At 34.5% G+C, this 19,410-nt stretch overlaps 1 protein-coding gene across 5 annotated transcripts in view; it reads left to right on the top strand.

Annotated features, from left to right (window-relative positions):
- LOC133664404 (synaptotagmin-like protein 5) overlaps positions 1-19,410 on the top strand; it is a 98,670-nt gene that overhangs the window by 78,115 nt on the left and 1,145 nt on the right. For 3 of the 5 annotated variants that reach the window (XM_062069008.1, XM_062069004.1, XM_062069005.1), the window contains 8 exons: positions 546-657; positions 729-861; positions 1,226-1,326; positions 5,192-5,287; positions 10,204-10,269; positions 13,991-14,169; positions 19,019-19,121; positions 19,206-19,367. In XM_062069008.1, the coding sequence (XP_061924992.1) occupies positions 546-657; positions 729-861; positions 1,226-1,326; positions 5,192-5,287; positions 10,204-10,269; positions 13,991-14,169; positions 19,019-19,121; positions 19,206-19,367 (952 nt within the window). The remainder of the gene's footprint in view (positions 1-545; positions 658-728; positions 862-1,225; positions 1,327-5,191; positions 5,288-10,203; positions 10,270-13,990; positions 14,170-19,018; positions 19,122-19,205; positions 19,368-19,410) is intronic. The other 2 variants (XM_062069007.1, XM_062069009.1) reach the window with 2 other exon arrangements.

Below are 19,410 nucleotides of genomic sequence, written 5' to 3'. Positions count from 1 at the left end.
TTTGTTTTTTTTATTTTTGCACCTCACAAAATTTGGCACCAATAACTTCTACTTCCACGCAGTTGTATTATTTTTACATATGAAACTTAAACTATGGTAGGTTTTTTTTCCAGTTTTTTATTCTTATTTCCACCAACTGAAATTTTGGGCGCTGGGATGACAACTTGCTCATGGTTTTTGGAGTTAGAAAAATTTTGAATAGTACTATTTTTCAAATTCATCTATCTTTTTTCTTCTTTTGAAATGTTTAACCCTTAGAATTTGGCACCCAGGTTCACCACTCCTCTTGAACCCCCGACTAGTACCCCTAGACTACGACCACAGTTGTAGAGATTGTTAAGCACAGTACTTGTTGCTTATATGACATTTTACAATTATAGATAGTGTATATTGTTTCTTCTTTTTATTATTTGCACGCTCAAAATGTGGCCCAAATTACGACGTCCCCTTTAGACTGGTACTGGCACAGCTAAGATAGTGAGTGCATTACCATCATGGTTGCATGTTCTAACCACTCGGGGTCTAATGTTAAACTCTTCGCTCAGCGGAAGCATGGCGGCTTTCAACTCCTACGGGACACCGACCGCACTAAACAACAACCGGCGTTCCCAAACTCCCGACAGATCTTCCACTTGCGGTAGCAACCGGCGGGTCAGGGTGAGCAAACACACACACACACACTGCTGGTTCATGTCATGTAAAACTGCTGCTTTTGTTGTGTTTGCAAGCAGCCTGATGGAGCTGAGAGCGTTTACAGCTTCCACTCCAGCAGCAGCGCACCTGAGAGTAAAACTGCAGGGAACGATGGGAAGAGCTCCGGTGCTCCCATTATTTCTGTGTCTAGAGCTTCAGTGTCATCAGGTTGGTTTTGTCCAATGAGATCCCAATCATAACACTCATATTGTTAAATGAATAGCCCTCTGACAGAGTGATCATTATTATCTTTAGTTAGTTCATGACACTTTTATGTCCTCCTGTGGCAGCTGCTGCCATTAAGCTTCTGACTATAAAGGAGGTTGTAAAGTCATCCCCACAGATGCTCCTATCACTTATACTTTATTTCAAATGTCTTCACGTACAGCTAATAAACATCTTTATCTGTTTCTCCTAAAAGATGAAAAAAAACATTGTGCATCCATTACCTATGATTAATTCTTGTTGTAAGAGTTTATTTTTGCTGGTGCATGAATCGTTAGTTCTCGCCCTTCTTCCCCGCACCAATCAGATCACAGTCGTTCAGAAATGGACCTGTCAGCCGCAGGTTCTGAAGCCAGCGACGATGCCTTCAGTTTCAGAAGCCGCTCTGTCCTCGGCCTCAATGACACAGTAAGTGGCTCACACAGCTACAGCTTATAGTCCTATAGTCTATATCAGGGGTCACCAACCTTTTTGAAAGCAAGAGCTACTTCTTGGGTAGTGATTAATGCGAAGGGCTACCAGTTTGATACACACTTAAATAAATTGCCAGAAATAGCCAATTTGCTCAATTGACCTTTAACTCTATGTTATTATTAATAATTAATGATATTTACACTTAATTGAACGGTTTAAAGGAGGAGAAAACACGAAAAAAATGACAATTAAATTTTGAAACATAGTTTATCTTCAATTTCGACTCTTTAAAATTCAAAATTCAACCGAAAAAAAGAAGAGAAAAACTAGCTAATTTGAATCTTTTTGAAAAAATTAAAAAAAGAATTTATGGAACATCATTAGTAATTTTTCCTGATTAAGATTAATTTTGGAATTTTGATGACATGTTTTAAATAGGTTAAAATCCAATCTACACTTTGTTAGAATATATAACAAATTGGACCAAGCTATATTTCTAACAAAGACAAATCATTATTTCTTCTAGATTTTCCAGAACAAAAACTTTAAAAGAAATTCAAAAGACTTTGAAATAAGATTTAAATTTGATTCTACAGATTTTCTAGATTTGACAGAATATTTGTTTTGAATTTTAATCATAATTAGTTTGAAGAAATATTTAACAAATATTCTTCGTCGAAAAAACAGAAGCTAAAATGAAGAATTAAATTAAAATGTATTTATTATTCTTTACAATAAAAAAAAAAAATTTACTTGAACATTGATTTAAATTGTCAGGAAAGAAGAGGAAGGAATTTAAAAGGTAAAAAGGTATATGTGTTTAAAAATCCTAAAATCATTTTTAAGGTTGTATTTTTTTCTCTAAAATTGTCTTTCTGAAAGTTATAAGAAGCAAAATAAAAAAAAATAATGAATTTATTTAAACAAGTGAAGACCAAGTCTTTAAAATATTTTCTTGGATTTTCAAATTCTATTTGAGTTTTGTCTCTCTTAGAATTAAAAATGTCGGGCCTAGCTTGCTAGTAAATAAATAAAATTTAAAAAATAGAAGCAGCTCACTGGTAAGTGCTGCTATTTGAGCTATTTTTAGAACAGGCCAGCGGGCTACTCATCTGGTTCTTACGGGCTACCTGGTGCCCGCGGGCACCGCGTTGGTGACTCCTGGTCTATATAATATCCTTTATATAGAGTTGATTGGTTCCAGAGCCGACCGTGATAAGTGAATTTCCGCAAAGTAGGAATTCTTGTTCATCAATCAATCAATCCATCAAACTTCATCTAAAAAGCGCTTTTCATACATAAAAGAAATGCAACACAAAGTGCTTTACAAAGTTTTTATCACATAATAATTACTTATTATGTGATAATAACTCACACACATATGCAACTATATGAACAAATGAATGCGAGGCTGCGTACAGAAGAGACATGTGAGTAAACACTATCACAGGAGCCATCTGCACCAGGAGCTCCTCAGACCATGGCCACCAGGACGCTGACACAAAGCGCCCACACAGCACGGCCGACAACCCCTGAGGCAGATGGCTCCTTCTAAGGAACGTTGGAAAGTAAAAATAATAACGCTTGTTAAATAGTAAGAACCATGAGTAGAGATAAAGGATACAATACAAGTAAGACGTGTGAAGATGAAAAAGAAAAATAATAATAAATAAATAAAAAAGATACAAATACAGTAAATATATAATAAATAAATAAAACTAAATATAATCTTGCATAACTAATGAGATAAAAAGTAAAATACGAATTACTTCAATAAAATATATTAATATTAGGTAAAAGCCTAATCAAAAAGGTCAGTATTAAGCTTTCATGGGTCTAAATCCAATATTTTTAGTTGGAGCACTGTTTACAACCTTCTACATCTATTGTTTTGACATTATGAGAGCCCTCCAGACATACACACTCAACATGGCAGAAGCTGCAGCCAGACTTACAGTGCTGGAGAGGTTCTGCCAAGAGGAGTGGGAGAAACTGCCCAAAGATACGTGTGCCAAGCTTGTAGCATCGTATTCAAAAAGACTTGAGGCTGTAATTGCTGCCAAAAGTGCATCAACAAAGTATTGAGCAAAGACTGTGGATACTAATGTACTGTACATGTGATTTAATTTTAAAAAATTTTGTAAGAAATGTGCACCACCAAAAAAACTTCACATTGTCATCATTGTGTGTAGAATTTTGAGGACAAAAATGAATTTATTCCATTTTGGAAAAAGGCTATATAACATAACAAAATGTGGAAAATGTGAAGCGCTGTGAATACTTTCCAGATGCGCTGCACTGTGTATGTGTTAATTGTGGTAATTGTTTATGCTTTAAGATACTTTATTTAGGCCAAAAATTTTCTTAAATATGTATATTTTTGACTAGTAATTGGCCTTAGGTCAACCCCGAAGCGGCAAGAAACCCTAATAGAACTTTTTGATAAACATATTTGGAAATAACACTATAATCATCTGTTACAACAATTCGTAAGATTTACCTCCCTGATACCGAAGTACATGTCAAACTACTTCCTTAACGTAAATGACCGCCATAACCACAACACCAGGGGGAGCTCCACTAACCACGTTAAACCCAGATTCCGAACTAACAAAGGTCTTAACTCATTCTCTTTCTATGCCACATCAATGTGGAATGCGCTCCCAACAGGTATAAAAGAAAGGGCATCTCTATCCTCCTTCAAAACCGCAATAAAAGTTCACCTCCAGGCAGCTACAACCCTAAACTAACACCCTCCCCGGATTGCTAATAATCAAATGTAAACAATCAAATGCAGATACTTTTTCTTTTTCTTATGCCTTCTGATCTCTCTCTCTCTCTCTCTCTCTCTCTATGTCCACTACTTGATGTCCATATCCCCACCCCCACCCCCCCACCCCCCTCCACACCCCTGATTGTAAATAATGTAAATAATTCAATGTGATTATCTTGTGTGATGACTGTATTATGATGATAGTATATATGATAGTATATATCTGTATCATGAATCAATTTAAGTGGACCCCGACTTAAACAAGTTGAAAAACTTATTCGGGTGTTACCATTTAGTGGTCAATTGTACGGAATATGTACTTCACTGTGCAACCTACTAATAAAAGTCTCAATCAATCAATCAAAAAAACTTTGGATTACGTTACAAGACCCCTTCACAACAAATTTGTATTATTCTCATTTCATTACATGAAAAGGTAGCGGCTTTTTAAAAAAAATGTTTAGTTTTTTTTCCCACCATGTATTTAATTTATTATTATCCCATTTTTTCCCACAATTGTTAACCCATAGCATTAAAATAATAACACTTCAATGCATATCATTTTATTTCTTTATTAGGCTTGAACTGTTAAATATGAACCTCATCACTCATTTATTAACTAACTATTACTAGTAATGCTTTAGGATATTGTTTTAAAATTGTATTTAACAATGTTCAACCCTTGATATTATGCAAAATAAAAAACATTATATAATCATAATTATATTACGATTACATTTTTTTTTTTAATTGTATTTATTTTTTGTTTATTTTTTTAAATGTGGACCATCCACTAATAATGTAATTAAAACAGTATATTGCCTTATTAAATGTTAAAACGCATTGTACTATAATGCTATAATAACACAAGGTGTTTGGGGATTACAGCCAATATGTTCAGGGTCAAATCTTTTCCTCCCCCCTCCCCCCGTGGACTTCTTCCATTCACATCGTGATTTAGTCGACAACAACTGTGTGCTGCCTTGTTTGTTAAAGTTAATGCGCCCACGCACAGCGGCTGTGGCCAGCTCCCCCTTAGGGCCTGACATCTCGCTTCTCATTCAATGTGATGGCTATCGTCCTCAGGAGTTCTGTGACCAGGATGCGGAGGAAGACATCGACGCCCTGATGTCGGCTCACAGCCAGACGGCCGGCCACCGCCTCAACAACGCTGCGTCGATGGTAACCACCCTACCTCACTCGAACTTGCACTAAAACACACACGCCAATGTGACTGTGCAGAGCAAACATATATGCATGCTGGCTGGGTGTGTGCAAGCCAGCTGTTGGGTCTTGTCTTCTCAGGCGTGTGTGTGTGTGTGTGTGTGTGTGTGTGTGTGTGTGTTCTTGTATTTTTACCCTTCTTGAGACATCAACAAGGAAAAGTACCTTCCATATGAGGACCGGTGAACAAGTTAGGACATAAATCATGGTCCCAATAAGGAAAACCATTGCATCTGATAGAGAATGTCTCATTAGCACCCCTGGTGGTGAAATCTATCAAAATTAGGGTGGTCCCAAAAAGGAGGGATTTTTAAAAGTGCTCCTCCTCTGGTCAACATATGAAATAACAAGTGTGTGTAAACATTTGCACTGCTCCCCCTCTGGTCAACATATGTAATAACGAGTGTGTGTAAGAAATTGAAATGCGCCCCTTTTAGCCAAAATTAATAAAAAAAATAAAAAATGTATATAGAGACATACTGTAATATTTTGAAGTAAATAATGAAGATTAAAAACCAATTACAAATAAAAAATAATAAATTAACGAAAAGCAGTCTTTATCTCACAATGTGTCAACTTTTTTCTTATAAAATTGGGAACAATTTCTCATATTCCTTCTGTTTCTGTATTATTACCATATTTTCTCGTAAAATTGTTACTTTTTTATGTAAAATTATTACTTTTTAATGCAAAATGGTGACATTTGTCATATAAAATTCCGACTTTTATCACAATATTGCCAATGTTTTTGTTGTTCTTGTAAAATAGTGACATGATTTGAGTAAAATGATGACTTTTGTCATCATTTTGCCAAGTAAAATTCAGATTATTATTTTAATAATGCCAACATTTTTAAGTTTTCTTATAAAATTGTGACTTTTGTCGAGTAAAATTATGACTCTTTTCATAAAATTGCCAAAATTCTAAGCTTTTCTTGTAACATTGCGACTGTTATTGAATATAATTCCAACTTTTATCATGATATTGCACAAATTTTCAGTTTTTCATGTAAAATTTTGACTTGCGTTGAGTAAAATTACGACTTTTATTGTAATACTGCCAAAATTCTAAGTTTTTTGTGTGAAATTGTGACCTTTTTCTTGCGAAATTCCAACCCATGTTTCACAACAAGCTTTTTTATATTTACATAGTATGTAGATATTATTATGTTGTAAATACAAATCTTTATATATCTAGAAATGGTGGTCCTGAAGAGGTAGGCATTTTTCGGAGGTCTCAAGAAGGTGACAAATACAAGAATGCGTGTGTGTGTGTGTGTGTGTGTGTGTGTGTGTGTGTGTGTGTGTGTGTGTGTGTGTGTGTGTGTGTGTGTGTGTGTGTGTGTGTGTGTGTGTGTGTGTGTGTGTGTGTGTGTGTGTGTGTGTGTGTGTGTGTGTGTGTGTGTGTGTGTGGACTGTGTAAATATGTAGTGAGCTTTAAGGCATCACGCGCTCTGCTGCTGCTGCACACTCTGGAGAACTAGCTTTATATTGTTGTTTTAATATGATATCATAAATGTGTATGAGAGTTATATACACCAAGTAACACATTTATTCAGGGTGCGTGTTGTGTGCAGGAGACACAAAATGAACACACGCAATATTCCTAAGGAGCTTTTGAGCCAAACTGAAAAGTACTTTTAGGGATATTTAACTAAATTGTTTTCGGGGCCACATTTCCAGAAAACGACTTGTCCAGGGTGTACCCCACCTTCCGCCCCAATGCAGCTGAGATAGGCTCCAGCAACCCCCGCGACCCCGAAAGGGACAAGCGGTAGAAAATGGTTGGATGGATAGGCATTTCCAGAAAGCTTAGTACCGAGGGGCCTGACTTCTTCCTTTACTATCTATGTCTTATTTTGTATATTCCGCAGTACAACCAAAATTCTCTAGAGTAGACATTTAATTTTGGTCTATTTTGTCCCAGTTTTTAGGGACCTTCTACAAAAAAGCGAGTCAAAGAGCATCTCTATGACAGCACTATAGTGTTGTCCCGATACCAATATTTTGGTACCGGTACCAAAATTATTTTGATACTTTTCGGTACTTTTCTAAATAAAGGGGACCACAAAAAAGTGCATTATTGGCTTTATTTTAACAAAAAATCTTACGGTACATTAAACATATGTTTATTATTGCAAGTTTGTCCTTAAATAAAACAGTGAACTTACAAGACAATTAGTCTTTTATTAGTAAATAAGCAAACAAAGACTCCTAATTTAGCTGCTGACGTATGCAGTAACATATTGTGTCATTTTCCATTCTATTATTTTGTCAAAATTATTAAGGACAAGTGGTAGAAAATGATTTATTAATCTACTTGTTCATTTACTGTTAATATCTGCTTACTTTCTCTTTTAACATGTTTTATCTACATAAAATGTAATAATCACTTATTCTTCTGTTGTTTGGATGCTTTACATTAGTTTTGGATGATACCACAAATTTGGGTATCAATCCGATACCAAGTCGTTACAGGATCATACATTGGTCATATTCAAAGTCATCATGTGTCCAGGGACATATTTCCTGAGTTTATAAACATAATATAAATTAAAAAAAACCAAAATAAGATTTTGTGATGCTAAAAAATATCGATGTAATCATAGTAGTATCGACTAGATACGTTCCTGTACTTGGTATCATTACAGTGGATGTTAGGTGTAAATCGACCAAAGGCGTTTGTTTACATTTTGACGCCGGTGAGCTACGGTGTGTAGTGAAGCATGTTTAGCTATTCCTCGTCCTGCAGGGATGATACTTGTAAGAAACTTACTTTAATTTGTCGCCAAGGAGACCAGGATTAGTGATTTAGAAGTAGCTTAAACACTGCCGACTGCGGCTGTACTTTAGCCGCTAGCTAGCTAGCCATGTCTTAAAGCACCTCTTCCGGTGGGCCATTTAGTGTTATAACTTCACCTTTATCGTCAGTTTTTAAGCCAAAATGTGTCCGTTGTCTGTTTTCTGTCTACACACTGTGTCTGCTTGTAAGTACTCTGTGATTGTGCGCTGCCGAACATGCTCGTCTGCTCGTAAACCAACAATGACACAACGTGACGATGACGGGGGGTTGGGGCAGAGGCAGTATAGTACCAAATATGATTCATTAGTATCACGGTACTATACTAATACCGGTATACTGTACATCCCTACAGCACTGTAGTGTTTTTTAAGAATCTGCTGCAAAAATATGAGCCTCTCACAGGTTTTTTTTAACTAAACTCGCGGGTCACTAGTTGAATAGCCCAAATAATGAAAAAGAGAGGACCTAAAACGGAACCTTGAGGAACACCACTAGTGTAACTAAAGAAGTTGAACAAATGACTACTGACTGCATCCGAAGTAAACAAGCTACAACAGCAGCTTACTTATGTAAATCACATTATTAAAAAAGGAGAGGACTTAAATGGGTGCCTTGAGGAACGCCTGAGTTATGTAAATCTTGATTTTGGATCCCAGTGTTCTATGTTTGTTAGCAAGGTTAGAATGCCAAAGTGAGGATCTGCCAATGTGTTTACAGTGGACTAAGTTCCTCTATGCAACAGGAGCACTCTAGTGTTTATAGGGGGCTGGTATGATGTCATCCCCGGGCTGTATTGGGCCCCCAGGCCGTATGTGGAATATCCGTAGTTTATATTTGATGGACAAACGTTATGTAAAGTTGCAATAATAAGTGGTAATATTACTAGAAAAAAGTAATCAAGTTACTAAAAAGGGGTATTAATGTTACAAGAAAAGGTATTATGAGAATACTACAGGACGAAAATAGCAATGTTGCGGGTTTTGTTACAAGAATAAAGTTCTAATATTACAACAAAATGTATAACTAAGGGAATAAAGTTGTACTATTCTGGGAATAAAGTAGTAAATTCATGATTTAAAGTTTTAAAAGTTGTGATGTTATGAGAAAATTGTTATGTTACAAAACTAAAAACATAGGAGTATATAAAAAAGTAGTAAAGTTAGGAGTAAAAATGCGGAAAGTTACGAGAAAAATTGTCATAATACAAGAGTAAAGTCATGACACTACGGAAAAAAACATCATATTCAGATTAAATGTTGTAGCATAAAGTATACAATTGTAATAGGGAGAGAATTGAGTCACATTTGTTTTGTAAAAAGTTGAGAAAAATAGACTGAAATGATGTGAAAAGAGTTTTAACATAAAAAGTTGCATTGTTATGAGATATTAGTACTATTATGAGAAAATTATCGTACAAAAATAAAAAAAAAGTAGCGGGGGAAAGAAAACAAGTTGTAAAGTTAGGAGAACCACAACAAAGTCCTAAAAAAAAAGTACAGAGACATCCTGGATGAAAACCAACACTTGTCATCCAACCTGATGGAGCTTTAGAGGTGCTGCAAAAAGGAATGGGCGAAACTGCCCAAAAATACATTTGCAAAAGCTTTTAAAATATATATATTTTAATATCATTATTTTGTGTTGTGTGTAGAATTTTGAGGACAAAAATGAATGTGGAAAATGTGGAAAAAGTGAAATACTTTCCGGATGCACTGTAGCATTATAATATTTTATAATATTATACATTATATTTTTATAATATTTGTAAGTGTATGAAATAAATGACTAGTGCCTTGAGAAGTGTAATGTAATGATGTAATAATGCAGGAAGTGGTCTTTAGCTGCTGATTTATTATTCCATGTTGATTTCATGGCCAGTTCCTGATGCGCTGCCTGATAATCGCCATGGCAACCCAGTGGGATGTAGATCCTGGCTGTATGATAGCGGAGGTCACTGCTGTTGCTGGTCTTGTGCTTCTTTTCCATCTCTTCCACTAACACGTCAAAAGGCCTCAGTTCTTCTTTTTTTTTTCTTCTTCTTGTTTTTCCTTCCCCCCTCAAACCACTGCTAGCCTTCCACTCCTGCCTCAGAGAGGAGGTGGGGCTTCCTCAATGTCCCCGACTCGGACGCTGAGACAGTAAGTCGTCTCCCCCTCCACATTTTATTATATTAGCATCATATGGCATCATACATTAGTGCAGTGGTAAAAACATGTTTCGTATTATAGATCATATTCAGAATCTCAATAGCACAATTTACAGTAGGCACCATACTAGAGGAGCTTTATCCAAAATGTTGATTATATTGTTCACTTTTGTTTAACTCTCCATGTTGATTATTTGGCGGTGTTGGGCAATTACACTGGTGCCACAATAGAGTGTAAGAAAGACGTCCTAATGACAGAATAGAGAATTATAATATTAAAGTCATAATAGTACATAAAAAAAGGCTGCAATTTTACACAAAAGTTTGAGAAATAGTGTTGTAATATTACAAGAAAAATCACAAATGTGCAAATGTTTTGAGAAAAAAGTAATACTATTACAAGAAAGTAATATCGTTAATTACAAAAACGGAATATGTGAATAAAGTCTTAATTGTGGAAATAGAGTCTTATTTATGAAAAGTCGTAAAATTATCAAATAATTTTGTACTGTTACGAGATTAAAGTTCTACTGTTACGAGAATGAAGTAGCTCCGTCCAAAAGAAGGCATAAAGTCACAAAGAAGTTGTGAATTTATGAGAATAAAGTCACAATGTTACCAGAAAAGTTGCAAGATTCTGCGAATAACAACGCAATGTGACAAGAAAAGTCACAAAGTTGTGAGAGAAAATTTGCAATGTTGTGAGAAAAAATGTGGGTTATGTGAATAAGGTCTGAGTTGTGCAAGACAATTATGAGAAATAAAGTCAAAATGCTACATAAAGTAATGAAAAGTTGTTATATTAACATAAGCTCTACTATGGCAAGAAAGAAGTACTGTAGTTTAGTTGTAACAAAGTCAGAAAGTTACAAAAAAGTCGTAAAGATTTGAGAATAAAATCATAATATTACAAGAAAAGACTCAAAGTTATGGGAATATAGGACAAGATAAGTCATAAATTGTGAGAATAAATGTGTAAGGTTGTGAGGAAAAATTTTGTAATATTGTAAAAAATTGTTAGTCGTGAGAATTAAGTCAAAATATTACGTACAAATCATAAAGTAAAAGCAAGTTGAACATAAAAAGACCTACAATTACTGGTAAACATTATACTTATACGAGATTGGAATTCTACTATTAAAGAAAATATATGTACTTTATTTGTAACGATTAAGTCGTTATGTCACAAGAAGGAATCCGAATTGTTACCACAAAAAGTCGAATTCTACAATTAAGTTAAAATATTACATAAAAATCATAAAGTAATGAAAAGTTGTTATATTAACATAAAAAGACGTACAGTTGCCAGTAAACGTTGTACTATTACGAGAATTAAGTCCTACTATTACAAGACAGAAGAAGTTCAGTTGTAAAAAAAAAGTCATTAAGTTACTAAGAAGTCGTAAAGTTATGAGAATAAAGTCGCAATGTTACAGGAAAAGTCTCAAAGTTATGAGAATAACATCGTAATATGACGAGGAAAGTCGCAAAGTTGTAAGAATACATTTACAATAAAAAGCAAAGTAGTATATCTGTAACGATAATGTCGTAATGTCACGATAAGAAATTTAAATAGTTTTCTGAAAAAGTCGGAATGCCTGGAAGTGCAAAACACTTTTAATGAAGCAAATTACAACACATAAGCAAAAAAAAAAAAAAAAACACTTTGCAATTTCAGAAAACAAATTAACAAAAGATTAAAGAGTTCTACTTTTAGAAAACATAAAAATTAAAGCCGAAACCGGGAAGAGAATGTCCCAAATGACAGATTGACAGCTAAGTCAGCCAATCATTTTGTCCACATCCCGCGAGTCTTTACTTCCTCATCCGGGCTCTGTGGACATGAACTGAATGATTGCTTCATTTAGTTGTCAATTTGGGTTTTGGGGACATTCCCTTCCCGGTTTCTGAGATTGTGAATTTTTTCGGCTTTTGTTTTTGTGTGTTTTCTGAATTTGTAAGTTGTTGTGTCTTTTCTTAATTTGTTTTCTGAAATTATAAGTTCATTGTTTCGTTTACCGTATTTTTCGGAGTATAAGTCGCTCTGCACCGGCCCAAAATGCATAGTAAAGAAGGAAAAAAACATATATAAGTCGCACTGGAGTATAAGTCGCATTTTTTGGGGAAATGTATTTGATAAACCCCAACACCAAGAATAGACATTTGAAAGGCAATTTAAAATAAATAAAGAATAGTGAACAACAGGCTGAATAAGTGTACGTTATATGAGGCATAAATAACCAACTGAGAACGTGCCTGGTATGTTAACGTAACATATTATGGTAAGAGTCATTCAAATAACTATAACATATAGAACATGCTATACGTTTACCAAACTATCTGTCACTCCTAATCGCTAAATCCCATGAAATCTTATACGTCTAGTCTCTTACGTAAATGAGCTAAATAATATTATTTGATATTTTACGGTAAGGTGTTAATAATTTCACACATAAGTCGCACATAAAACTGCGACTTATAGTCCGAAAAATACGGTATGTGTTTTCTAAAATTAAATTTTTTTTTATTTTTTTTTCTGAAATTGTAACATGTTTTGTCTTTTGTTTTTGTGTTTTCTTTAATTCTAATTTGTTTCATGAAATGTTACAGTGTTTTGTACTAAGTTCCAGAGAAACATTGCTGAAGTTGTAATATAACAACAACAAATGTGCGAAAATGAAGGCAAGGCAGTTTTATTCGTAGAGCACAATTTGTAGACAAGGCAAGTCAAAGCATATTACCGTAACAGAAAAGTTGTAACATATCCAAAAAACTTTACAATGTTGTACTGTTATGTCGTAACAATAAAGTCGTAGAGTTACGACAAGAAAAAAAGGACATAACAAGAAAAAGGCGTAAAGTTACAATGTTGTAGGAATGACGTTTCAATGTTAAAAAATACTCCTGATCTTGGTGAAATAAGTGGAAATAGTACTGTTTCAGGAATAAAGTAAATCAAATTTTTAAAAAAATATATATATATACAGTACAGGCCAAAAGTTTGGACACACCTTTTCATTTCAATGTGTTTTCTTTATTTCCATGACTATTTACATTGTAGATTGTCACTGAAGGCATCAAAACTATGACACCTGTGAAGTGAAGCTCTTGAAGCTCATCGAGAGAATGCCAGGAGTGTGCAAAACATTCATCAGAGCAAAGGGTGGCTATTTTGAAGAAACTAGAATATAAAACATGTTTTCAGTTACTTCACCTTTTTTTCGTTAAGTACATAACTCCACATGTGTTCATTCATAGTTGTGATGCCTTCAGTGACAATCTACAATGTAAATAGTCATGAAAATAAAGAAAACACATTGAATGAGAAGGTGTGTCCAAACTTTTGGCCTGTACTTTATATAAAACTGATTAAAGTTAATATTAATTATATTTATTTAAATTCTCATGAAACATAAATTGTAATTGTAAAGTTACTAGAATAAAGAACTTGAAACCTTTTTTTGAAGCCTGTAAAAAGCTATCCCACATAAAAAGTCAAGTGAATTTACATTTGTTGTGTGCTAACAAGTGACTTTAATTGGCGTTGGGTGCATGGAGTTGTAGGCAAAACTCACCTAGCAACAAGGATGTCATCACCAGCCCACCTTTGACGTCCTCTCCCATCACCATTGACGTCTTTGTCTCTCTCAATCCTCAATTTCCCACATTGAAATGAATAAAGTATATCTCAATCTACTGTCTCCGCCCACTAGAGCAGCATCAGCAGCATGATGAGCATGTACAGCGAGACGGGTGACTATGGCAACGCCCGGGTGAGCGGCGAGATCCTGTTGAACATCAGCTACAGCTACAAGACGGGCGCTCTAAACGTGATGGTCAAAGAGTGCCACAACCTCGCTACGGGGGACGAGAGGAGGCAACGCACTGACGCGTGAGAAATACTGTACACGCCATCGCCATCACCCTGCAACACATGCAGTCAGGGCTAACAGCTCAACGTCGTTCATGCTCATGCAAGTGTAAAAAGAAACTAACCACTTCCATAATCAAATTTAGTAAGAGTAAAACAGTATGATGTTTTATTAGTCATGTCATGCAAGTGTAAAAAGAAGTTAATCACTCCTATAATCAAATTTAAAAGGAGTAAAACAGTATGATTTTTCATTAGTCATGGTCATGCAAGTGTAAAAATAAGTTAACCACTCCCATAATACATAAGAGTATAACAGTATGATTTTTCATTATTCATGGTCATACAAGTCTTAAAATAAGTTAACCACTCCCATAATACATTTTGATATGAGTATAACAGTATGATTTTTCATTATTAATGGTCATACAAGTGTAAAAAGAAGTTAACCACTCCTATAATCAAATTGAATGAAAGTAAAACAGTATGATTTTTCATTAGTCATGGTCATACAAGTGTAAAAAGAAGTTAACCACTCCCATAATCAATTTTAATAAAAGTAAAACAGTATGATTTTTCATTAGTCATGGTCATGCAAGTGTAAAAAGAAGTTAACCACTCCCATAATCAATTTTAATAAGAGTAAAACAGTATAATTTTTCATTAGTCATGGTCATGCAAGTGTAAAAAGAAGTTAACCACTCCCATAATCAATTTTAATAAAAGTAAATCAGTATGATTTTTCATTAGTCATGGTCATGCAAGTGTAAAAAGAAGTTAACCACTCCTATAATCAAATTGAATAAGAGTAAAACAATATGATTTTTCATTAGTCATGGTCATACAAGTGTAAAAAGAAGTTAACCACTCTTTAATCAATTTTAATAAGAGTAAAACAGTATGCTTTTTCATTAGTCATGGTCATACAAGTGTAAAAAGAAGTTAACCACTCCTGTAATCAATCTTAACAACAGTAAAACAGTATGATTTTTCATTAGTCATGGTCATACAAGTGTAAAAAGAAGTTAACCACTCCCATTATCAATTTTAACAACAGTAAAACAGTATGATTTTTCATTAGTCATGGTCATACAAGTGTAAAAAGAAGTTAACCACTCCTATAATCAATTTTAACAACAGTAAAAGGGTATGATTTTTCATTAGTCATGGTCATAAAAGTGTAAAAAGAAGTTAACCACTCTTTAATAAATTTTAATAAGAGTAAAACAGTATGATTTTTCATTAGTCATGGTCATACAAGTGTAAAAAGAAGTTAACCACTCCCATAATCAATTTTAACAACAGTAAAACAGTATGATTTTTCATTAGTCATGGTAATACAAGTGTAAAAAGAAGTTAACCACTCCCATAATCAATTTTAACAACAGTAAAACAGTATGATTTTTCATTAGTCATGGTCATACAAGTGTAAAAAGAAGTTAACCACTCCCATAATCAATTTTAACAACAGTAAAACAGTATGATTTTTCATTAGTCATGGTCATACAAGTGTAAAAAGAAGTTAACCACTCCCATAATCAATTTTAACAACAGTAAAACAGTATGATTTGTCATTAGTCATGGTCATACAAGTGTAAAAAGAAGTTAACCACTCCCATAATCAATTTTAACAACAGTAAAACAGTATGATTTTTCATTAGTCATGGTCATACAAGTGTAAAAAGAAAGTAAATGACTGCTTTAATTACATTTAAAAAGAGTGAAACAGTATGATTTGTCATTATTAATCGTCATGAAAGTGTAAAAAGAAGTTAACCACTCCTACGCTGTAAAAAAAAAAAAAAATCTGCATAATTTACGGTAAAATACCGGCAGCTGTGGTTGCCAGGAATTCACCGTAAAAAATACAGTCACGATGTATAGAACATTATGGAATGTTGATGTTGAGTCCGTTAATTTAACAGTTTATAACTGTCTTTGCTTACCGTAAATTGCTGTGAATAAAACTGATTTATTGTTAACCTGTTTACAAAAAAACCTACAGATTTTACGCTAAATTACTGTCTTGTCGCCAGAAATTCCCCGTAAAACAAATTAAGGCCAATTTTAGTGCTGTCAATCAGCCTATCCCCAGGTGCATGTCTTTGGAGGTTGGAGGAAGCCCCACCCACACAGTCATGGGGACAACATGCAATCTACACAAAGAAAGACTCCCAAGCCCGGGAATTGAACCCAGGACCTTCTCACTGTGATACACAAGTGCTAACCGCTGCCCTGTCTCCAATATCGAGTATATTCAAAATGCCCGTGTTTCCGGGACATGTGAGGATTTTAACTTGAAAGTATTTGTACAACCTTTCACTGGACAACTCAACAGCATGGCCTTCCGCAACATGTTCCTTCAAGTAAGCTATTCAAAAATATCTGTTCAATATCTGCTTGCAACCAGTTCTAACACTCTTAAACCCACAGCGTGGTTCATTTCCATGCAGTTTGCAATCATGATATAACCCCTCAATGTCGGAAACCACTTGCCACAAAAAAAGACAAGAAAACATGTTAGCCAAAAGTTAACTAGGCTAACGCTTTAACACAAACCCCTAAAACAATTAAGATATGCTGTAAATTTCAAATGTACAATCTGCAAAGTCTTTAATTTTGACAAAATAATAATACCGTCAATTTTAGAATATTTGCATGCTTGTGACATTAGAGTATTTGTGAAGACATTGTACAATTTGTCATTATTTTCACAGTAAAGTCATGTGTATTATAACTATAGTCATTTAGGTTATCTACTGTTTGTTTGCAGGAATCTACTGCGTTTACTACTGTCATCAATTATTTTTGATTTGAACCTCTTTTACTGTTGCTATTTAACAATTGCTTACTGTAGTTTTACAGTCATGTTTACAGTGTATATTAAAACAGTACGATTTTTCATTATTCATGGTTAAGCAAGTGTAAAAAGAAGTTAACCACTCCTATAATTACATTTAATAAGAGTAAAACAATCTTACCGTTCATTATTTAAGTTTAAAAATAAGTTAAATAGTGTTCAAATGGGGGAAATTCTGAATTTTCCAGACTGAATTTGAGACGTTTTGAGTTTCCGTGGTATCAACAGTACTAGTTACAGGTTTTAACACACCTTATTCGATAGCATATGTGTGTCCAAACGTTAATATGTGTGTGTCCAAATGTTAATGTGTGTGTGTGTGTGTGTGTGTGTGTGTGTGTGTGTGTGTTCGTGTTCTTGTATTTTTACCCTTCTTGAGACATCAACGAGTTAAAGTACCAATGATTGTCACACACACACTAGGTGTGGCGAAATTATTCTCTGCATTTGACCCATCACCCTTGATCACCCCCTGGGAGGTGAGGGGAGCAGTGAGCAGCAGCGGTGGCCGCGCCCAGGAATAATTTTTTTGGTGATTTAACCCCCAATTCCAACCCTTGATGCCGAGTGCTCTTTGGTATGACTCGGCCGGGGTTTGAACTCACGACCTACCGATCTCAGGGCGGACGCTCTAACAAGGAAAAGTACCTTCCATATGAGGACCGGAGAACAAGTTAGCACCGAAATCATGGTCCCAATATGGGAAACCATTGCATCATAGAGAATGTCTCATTTGAAATCTATCAAAATTAGGGTGGTCACAAAAAGGAGGTATTTTTCAAATTGCAAAGTGCTCCCCCTCTGGCCAACATATGTAATAACAAGTGTGTGTAAGCAATTGAAATGTGCTCTAATTAAGTAAATAATGAAGATAAGAAACCAATTACAAACAAAAAAAATCAAAAACATTTTTTAACAAAAAGCAGTCTTTTTCTCACAATGTGTCGACTTTTTTCTTATAAAATTGGGAACAATTTCTCATATTCTTTCTGTTATATTGCAATATTTTCTCGTAAAAGTATTACTCTTTTATGTAAAATGATTACTTTTTTATGCAAAATGGTGACATTTGCCATATAAAATTCAGACTTTTATCACAATATTGTCGATTTGTTTGTTGTTCTTGTAAAATAGTGACATTGAGTAAAATCATGACTTTTTGTCATCATTTTGCCAAGTAAAATTTCAATTATTATAATATTGACAACATTTTTAAGTTCTCTTCTAAAATTGTGACTTTTGTCGAGTGAAATTACGACTCTTTTCATAAAATTGCCAAAATGTAAAGCAGTCTTTTTCTCACAATGTGTCGACTTTTTCTTATAAAATTGGGAACAATTTCTCATATTCTTTCTGTTTCTGTAATATTGCAATATTTTCTCGTAAAAGTATTACTATTTTATGTAAAATTATTACTTTTTAATGCAAAATGGTGACATTTGCCATATAAAATTCAGACTTTTATCACAATATTGTCGATTTGTTTGTTGTTCTTGTAAAATAGTGACATTGAGTAAAATCATGACATTTTGTCATAATTTTGCCGAGTAAAATTTCAATTATTATAATATTGCCAACATTTTTAAGTTCTCTTCTAAAATTGTGACTTTTGTCGAGTGAAATTACGACTCTTTTCATAAAATTGCCAAAATGTAAAGCTTTTTCTTGTAAAATTGCGACTGTTGTTGAGTAAAATTCCAACTTTTATCATAATACTGCACAAATGTTCCGTTTTTCTTGTAAAATTTTGACTTGCGTTGAGCAAAATTACGACTTTTATTGTAATACTGCCAACATTCTAAGTTTTTCTTGTGAAATTGTGACCTTTTTCTTGTGAAATTCCAACTCATTTTTCACAACAAGCTTTTTTTATACTTGCATAGTATGTAGATATTATTAATGTAATATTTACATATCTAGAAAGGGTGGTCCTAAAGACGTATGCATTATTTGGAGGTCTCAAGAAGGTAACAAATACAATAAATTGTGTGTGTGTGTGTGTTATATCAGCTACGTGAAGACATACCTGCTCCCAGACATGTCACGACAGAGCAAGAGGAAGACGAGCGTCAAGGCCAACAGCATCAATCCTGTCTTTAATGAGAACCTGAGGGTGTGTGTGTGTAGATAATGTGTGTATTCATCATGCAAACTTTTTTAATGTAAATCCAATTTGCACGTGTGTGTTCTTCTGTAGTATGTGATCAGCCACTCTCAGCTGGAAACGCGCACTTTGCAAGTGTCCGTGTGGCATCACGACCGATTCGGCCACAACAGCTTCCTTGGAGAAGTGGAGCTGACCTTTGACTCCTGGGAGTTCGATTCCCAAATAGACGAGTGGTTCGCTCTGCAGCCCAAGGTAAGCGAGTGAGGTCTTCCGCGTTGTGCGTGCGGGCAGACAA

Source organism: Entelurus aequoreus, linkage group LG14 (assembly GCF_033978785.1).
Source record: "Entelurus aequoreus isolate RoL-2023_Sb linkage group LG14, RoL_Eaeq_v1.1, whole genome shotgun sequence".
In the NCBI taxonomy this organism is placed as follows: Eukaryota; Metazoa; Chordata; class Actinopteri; order Syngnathiformes; family Syngnathidae; genus Entelurus; species Entelurus aequoreus.
The sequence above is the reverse complement of the archived record's forward strand: the minus strand, read 5'-3'. Positions and strand labels throughout refer to the sequence as shown.